The 7,939-nt window shown below is 29.6% G+C and overlaps 1 protein-coding gene across 1 annotated transcript; it reads left to right on the top strand.

Moving 5' to 3' along the window:
- Positions 1–3: 3 nt before the first annotated feature.
- Positions 4–5,922, top strand: LOC123305314 (folliculin-interacting protein 1-like). The gene is made up of 4 exons (XM_044887001.1): positions 4–1,020; positions 1,747–1,983; positions 2,895–3,063; positions 5,676–5,922. The coding sequence occupies exons 1-4, from the start codon at positions 452–454 to the stop codon at positions 5,880–5,882; spliced, it is 1,182 nt and encodes a 393-aa protein (XP_044742936.1). The 5' UTR covers positions 4–451; the 3' UTR covers positions 5,883–5,922.
- The last annotated feature ends 2,017 nt before the right edge of the window (positions 5,923–7,939 follow it).

Here is a 7,939-nt window from a genome sequence, read left to right as displayed (position 1 = left end):
TAGTTGTGAAACTTTAACAAATAAATCGCGTAGTAATTTAAAAAGGACGAAAACTCATTCATCTTTTAGTAGTGCGGATGAAACTTCTTTTAATTATCATAATTTATCAAAAAGAATTATCAATAATTTTGAATCAATTCATGAAAATGTTGAAAAAACTTCAAAAAATGATTTTAATAATAAGACTGACGATGAAAATGTCGTATTTGTTTTGGGTGAAAACGAAAAATTAGTTGATATCAAACCAAAAATAATCGAAGAAAAATCAAGTGAAACATCGCATGCACTTAAACGATCCCAAAGTGCTCCACCTCCATCTTTTCCATCATCATCATCTTCTGAATCGTTCCAATCAAAGTGTCCACCAAACAGTCCATGCCATCAAAGGTTTAAAAAACATTCAGGGGTAAAATTTAATTTCGAACAATATCCACAAATTGCAACCAATTACATGAAAAGTAAAAATTTAGAAATTGGGAATATTTCTTTCTTGGATAAAAAATTTAGTGATGACGAATTATCACCAACCAATGTTGAAATTTCAAAAATTAATTTCCCTGAAACTTCCGAATGTCAATGTGGTTTTAAAGATTGTATAGGTGAATCTGAAGAAATTGTTTTACAAACACCATCAAATGCTTCTGAATTAGAATCTACAAGTGATTTATTACCTCAAGCTAGTACCAAATATTTTTATGCCGAAGAAAAAGTTCATTCAAATTTAACACAGCATACATTTCAAAGAAAAACGTTAAATAATACGTTTGTTGTTAATGAAAATGGTGTCGATTCTCTACCTGTTACCAAAAATAATTACAAAAGGAATAAAAATTTTAAATATAGACTACATGCGCCTGAAACAGAAAATGGTGCAAAGATCAACAATGATAATGGAAAGAAAACTATAACCCAAGTAAAAACACATCCTTTGGAAGAAAATGATTCAGATAATGAAGAAGTTAAAATTTATAATCAAATTAAAACGATGAAATTAAAAATGGTGTCATTACCTTTATCTAGGTAAGTTTCTTATTTATTAAATGTAATACATTTATTATAACTAAACTGTTCTACAAAAACCAAGCACTTAAAAAAATTATTTTAGTTTTTAACTATTTTTTAATTAAATATTGAGAATATTTAATTAAATATTAAATATTTGACGTGGAACCATGAAGTGGGGCTTTAAGTTATGAATCAAAATATAATATCGATTCATTAATTTACTTAAAATTAAAATCGTTTGGTATTTAAAATAAATTTTAAGTTATTAAAAATGTTTATGGGTGTACGAGCGCCGGGGCCATTTTGGGTAAAAGGCTTGATTTTTTTATATGAAGTTGGACTAAGCTTAAATCAATTCTGAAAATTTTAGGGGGTTCCTCGATTATTTAAATAAATAAATGACTTCAAAAGTAGGCATATTTAACATTGGTTTTATAGTAAAACGTTAGATGGATGATATGTTTTCATAGATTTCTCCAAAACAAGTCTGTGGAAATTGAAAAAAAAAAAGAAGAAAATATTAAAAGTTAAAACCTTAATAAATTATTGACAACAAAAAACACGCGTTGTGCCCGACTAATTAAGGATGTTTGAATACGGTAGTGGGGACAAAAATTTAAAAAAATTGCCCTGAAATTCCTCGTCCGAAAAACTTCTTATTGACTTTTGATTTAAATTATTCAATGATTTTTTCCCTAACAATTTTAACATAAATACTGATAAAAATGTTTTTTTTTTTAGATCTTTAGATATTCCATTATCTCAAAACTTTCCACCAGCTGGCTACAAATCATCATTATTACGAATTGAAAAGATAAATGAACAATACATGCCAGGAGTAATTTTACAAGGTATCACTGAACCAATTTCGGTATGGAGTTGTGCTTTAAAGCGTGATTTAGCATTAACTGTGCGTCATAGTCCAATTGATCAACCTATTTCGGAAGCTATTTGCATATTAGCTGATATGGATAACTGGTGAGTTTTATGCTTGTAAAAAACAAAGCAAACCCTTTTTATATGTAGATTAAAAAAATAAACTCACGCTATCAAAAAATGGCGGAACCCTTCTGAAAAATGGAAACCTTTTTTGAAAGTATCGTTCTTACTTTCTATGCTTGCTTTAAAGATGAGGTTTTTGTAATCAACGTCATTTAATTTCGACATTCAGGGAGAAATCGAAAGAATCTAATTTCTATCTAGCCTCTCTCCTTCGTTTTAGGGGGACGGGGATTTTTAAAATAATAGCCTCTGAAAATGGAAAAAACTCTCCAAAAATATCCCTTTTATGCAGGCTATAATGATATCGTTTTTGAATTTAATGCTTTTTAAGTTTAACATTAATCGAAAAATATTATTTTAAATACCCCCGTCCCAATAAAATGGAGGATGGGGGCTAGCGACTAGAAAATTATATTATATCGATTTCTTCCTGAATGTCGAATTTAAAGGACGTTGATTACAAAAACCTCATCTTTAAAGCATGTATAGAAAGTAAGGACGGTACTTACTTTTAAAAAAGATTTCATTTTTCAGAAGGATTCCACCACTTTTAGAGAGTGTGAGTTTCTTGTTTTATTAATCTACACATAAAAAGGATTTGCTTTGTTTTTTAATCTATACAAATACTTTTTTCAGAACCCCAATTTCTCGAAATAAACCTCCAATTTTCTTGGAGTAATAATAAACTTTGTAATATAGAATTTAAACTTTGCAATTTAAAGTTTTCTTTTACTCCTTTACATTATCAGAAATTAAATAAAAAAAACTTACTCTTTATAAGAATATAAATCTGTATATATACCTGAACTTAAATTTTACTGTTATAAAGAGCCTAAATTTCAATTTTTGTGCAAATAAAGACGCTTAGTTAGTATTATTTTTCTTAGGAAAGTACAATTAATTTCAAGTTCGTCAACAACCGTAAGTGGTTTAACTGGTTTACCTCAGGTTCAAAATTCATCATTAGTTGGCACTCCGGTATCTTCTTCACAATTGGTTGGTGATATGCTAGAATCTTTTCAAGAACTTTGGAAATTGCGAGTTTCTCCTCAATTTGTAAGTATATCAATTAACTTGATATAGTTTTTAAAAATATATATATATATCTTATATATTTAAACGAGCAATTCTTGTATATATATATATATATATATATTTACGATCTTGGAAATGGCTCCAACGATTTTCATGAAATTGAGTTTACATGGGTTTTTTGGGGCGAAAAATCGATCTAGCTAGGTTTCATTTTTAGAAAATTTCGTTTTACCTATGTTTTCAGGAAAAACTGAAACAAAGTGCAAAATAGGACTCTTGCTGACATCTATTGGTGTATATCGTAGTTAATGAAATACAATGCAAATTATAACTCTTCCTGACATCTATTGGTGTATATCGTAGTTAATAAAATACATTACCGGGACATTCAAATTGGTATTTGTGTGGAGACATTTAAAACGGTCTTCTATTAGTGATAAAATTTGTGTCTTTTTAAGAATACCGAGCAAAGCTCGGTCATCCAGATATTATATATATATTTGCCATAGTAGTTCCTTCAAGAAATACATCGTCACTTTCTGGGGTGATGGAACATCTTAAAACCGATTCTTCCTTTTTTTTCTCGACTATACCCAAAAAAAAAAAAAGAAACTTTTTGTGTTTAGCAGTCTATCTATGTTTATGGGTGTGTTCTCTTGCTGTGTCTAAACAAGTTAAAAGATTTCAATGTAAATTGTACCGTTGGATAAGTTTCGAAAGCACAGATATTAAAAGCTATGTATTTTTTTTTTTTTTTTAAGAAAAAAAATAGCGTTCACAGATATTAAAAGCTATGTAATTTTTTTTTTAAGAAAAAAAAAAATGGCGTTCTTGCCAAGCTTATAAATCTGCGGACTCACCAAAAATTAAGCAAAATATATCGTGTTTGGTATCAAATAAAAGTTATTGAAGGGTATATTCTAATGATAAATTTTTATATTTTAAAAAACATTTTATATTTTAAAAAATAAATGATGCCTGTCATAAAGTTATGGAATTTAAAAAAAATTGAATATAATATATCTGTTTAGTATCAAATTGAAGGTATTTTAGGGATACTTAAAATAAGTTATTTTAGAACAATATGGTGCGGGTAGTAGATCATAAAGTTTTGGACTAAACTTTTTTTTCAAATTAATGATCTTCATACGAAAATTCCAACAATATAGATGTTACCCATAACTAGTCAGAATTGATTCTGACTGGAAAAAACAGCCAATATCGATTCTGACTGCAAAATTCAGTTTTAATCAAAATCAATTTTGATTCAACAATTGGTTATTAGTGATTTTGACCAAGAGATTAACTTAAGTCCAAATAAATTTAGATCAGCAGTGTTTGGATAAAACCAACGGACAAAGGAGTATAGGGACGGGGTGCAAAGTGTGATCTTAGACGAGGGGGGTGTATCTTGACCGGGGGGGGGGCACTGAAAACCACTTTGAATTGAGTGGGATATTCCTTCTTGATTCAAAGTTCTGAACCAGAACTCAAATTAACAAACAAGTGAAAACAAACAATTGACTGAGTTAACTGTTGAAATACCATGTATAGACAGTGTTGATTTCTCTGTCACATTACACATACATTCATGTCACACATATACCTATATATTATGACATTTCCATATAATACATACTAAACAATTTGCGCATAATTTGCGTTCTCACGGGTAAGCGATGATGTTTACGAAAAAATGTTTCAAACAAAAGTTGTTTATTTTTTTATAAGGAACATTTTTTACGCTTAAACTTTTGTTCTATCTCTAACGGTTTACAAGATGGGTCCTACGGACCCAAGACCCAATTGACAATTTAAAGAATTTAAAGTTATGTTAAATATAAAAAAAATTTTAAATGAAAACATTTATTTTGCTTATGAAAGCTTTTAGGAAAGTTTCGAACTGTTATTTGCGAAAGCATTACTTTTTATTAATTTAATTAAATTTCTATTGTTTAATTGAACTAGTTAACTCATATTAGGTCATTTTTGCAATTTCTCGAAAGTTTGTCTTATAGAAAAATATGAAAAACCAAATGTTGGTTGATTATTGTGAGCTATTATTTGAGGTTGATTTACGAAGACTAGAAAAGATAAAACACACCCGTTAATAGAATTTGCTACAGGTCCAGCGCTGGATTAATCTGACACTGTTACTTATGATACAGTGTTACTTATTGTCGGCAAATTATCAAATTATTTATGTTTGGGTCCAAATTCTGTACGAGCTTCACAGAAATTACATTTACTTTGGCAGTTAAAGAACTCGCCCAACAAAAAAAACTAGCTCACCAATGGTAAATCAGTTTTTATGCAAATTAATGTTTACACTTGGCATTCATTTTTTAATATCATAATAATTTTGCTCATTTTTCAACTTTCGGTGCCAAGCGATACGGGTAGATAATAATTTTTGAGCAAAATAAAAAAATTGAAAGTATATGCTATAGAATCAGCTGTAAATTGTCAACATTGGATCATTCTTCTCGGAGATACAGGTATCTGTAATTACGTCAATTTAATTGATAATTATATCTAGATGAAGTTTTGTGCCCAGGAGTTCATAATGTATTTCTTGAAGACACTGTAGTAAAAAATCAGCAACCTCCTAATATTGAATTTATTTTTTTTAGTGTTTACAACATATAGAAGAAAAATTACGTGAAATATATTTGAGATCATTTGCATTTAGTGAATTATTAATGGCTACTGATTTTTGTGATATGGCATTTTTGACAAGTGCTTTAGACTTACATCCAAATGATGTGCCATTATTATTAGCAGTTGCATCTACACATACACCGCAAGTTGCTCAAAAATACGGTGTTACATTTCAATAAATTGTGTTCACTAAATTATGTTTTTTATTTTGTGATTATGACGCAGTAACTTTTTTTTTTTATAAATAATATATTTGTAAATATAATATAATATGTATAATATTTGTTACGTTAAAGTAATATATACAATTTATAACGACCTTGTATTTTATTTGTGGAAACAAGAAATATTTGAATACAAGTTTCTTATTTTTATATGCATTTTTGTGTTTTTATTTTTACTTCACGATTAGCCATGAAAACAGGGAAATTAAACAAAAACATTTTTTGGCATCCATGGTATATATAACGGGGATCGAATATACAACCTCTGGTTTACAGGTTCAGAGCTCTACCAACTGAGCTATATTAGCCAGAGGGGCAACCTGAAAGGTACATAATATGAATTATAAGAAAAAAATTTTAATAGCCATTTAACTAAAATTTCTAAAAAGGGCAAACACAATTTTTGAAAATAATTATTTATTTTCAAATATTCTTTCTTAACTTATGCAAAATGACTTTCAAAATAAGGGAAAGAAGAAAACACGAAAATGGTAGTTTGATAGTTGTTAATCTAAAAGTGAAGACGGATAAAGGCCAAAACTTACTTAACATGGTTCGTCGAATTTCCTTTTTTTCTTTTTCACAATGGCGTCTGGCGGTCGCCATATTGAATTTTCAATACTGCCATATCTTCAGCGACACTCGCAAGATTAAACAAATCGATTGACGTTAGAATCATTAAAATCAGCCTACGTTTTTGGTCTCTAGTGTGCCTGAAAGGAACACACATATAGACTAATAAACACATTACCGCTTCTTTGCGTCACACAATCGGGTAAAAAGAACATGATTTTAAAACAATTGTCTTATCCCCGCTTCCAGGGATCAAGCGAACTTCACCCCTACCTAATTTCAATAATAAAAGAAATATCACAAATTCAGCCGTCTTAATAAATTTGTTCGTGAGGTTGCCTGCTCTGATATGAATTACATAAATGCCGTACAGAAATAAATCACGTAAGGCTTCGAAAATTGACGGGAGTTCAAAAATATTTTAAACTTTCGGTACCGAAGTAGTATTTCTGTGTAGCATTTAAGTAATTCGCTTCAAATACTTATGCAGTGTTAGTATCCTCCAACGCCGTACATATTTAATGATGCAGGGGTGAGATATCAATGGGTGTTCATATTCTCTCCTGTACCGCGTAAAACTGTCGCCATGGTGCTTACACTTAATTTTACATACAGGAGCATCTTTTTCTACATGATTGATGATGGGTCATTTCACTCGAAAAATTTCAGCATGGTATTGTAGTCTATACATAATCCAATTAATCTACGAAACGGATGACAAAATAGTTATCAGAAAACAAAATATACGTTATAATAGAAGAAAACAAGCCAAGAAACATAGCGTTTTTTGTTTACGGCTAAGTACCACTCAATGGTAAGTTAACCGGCTAAGTACCTCTCAAGGCTAAGTTTTTTGTTTACGGCTAAGTATCACTCAATGGTAATGGTTCAATGGTAACTTAACCGAAAAAATTGGAAAAAATCAAAAAACGGTTTTCTTGCGATTAAAAAAAAAGTTAACGTTTAATGCACAAAAATTAAATGGGAAAGTTCTAGATCTCAAAAAAATCTATCGATTGAGGTCTGGTAAGTCCGATTTGGATGCATAAGTCCCGAGAAAACTTGAAAAGTGAGCGAAAATAGTCATTTTTACATTAATAACTTTTTTTTTGTTCAATTTTAATGTTGATATTTAAGTTATGAGTAATAGGTTCACAAATCTTCAGTTTTTTTTAGCAAAAAATTTTGAAAATTTGTCGAAATATCGCATTTTCTGATTTTTGATTTTTGATTTTGATTTTCGATTTGACTGACATTTAAAAAAATATTTGTAATTTTTATCTCTCGTGTAACGACGACTATGATCCCGTTAAAATCGAGTGTTTCTGCATCTCAAAAAATGCAGTTTTTTCAAGGCCCGCTTTCGGCATCAAAAATTAAAAAATTTCACTTGCTGTTAAAATATCATGCTTGAATAAGTCTAGACGAAGAGATTAAAC

Source organism: Chrysoperla carnea, chromosome 1, assembly GCF_905475395.1.
Source record: "Chrysoperla carnea chromosome 1, inChrCarn1.1, whole genome shotgun sequence".
In the NCBI taxonomy this organism is placed as follows: domain Eukaryota; kingdom Metazoa; phylum Arthropoda; class Insecta; order Neuroptera; family Chrysopidae; genus Chrysoperla; species Chrysoperla carnea.
The sequence above is the reverse complement of the archived record's forward strand: the minus strand, read 5'-3'. Positions and strand labels throughout refer to the sequence as shown.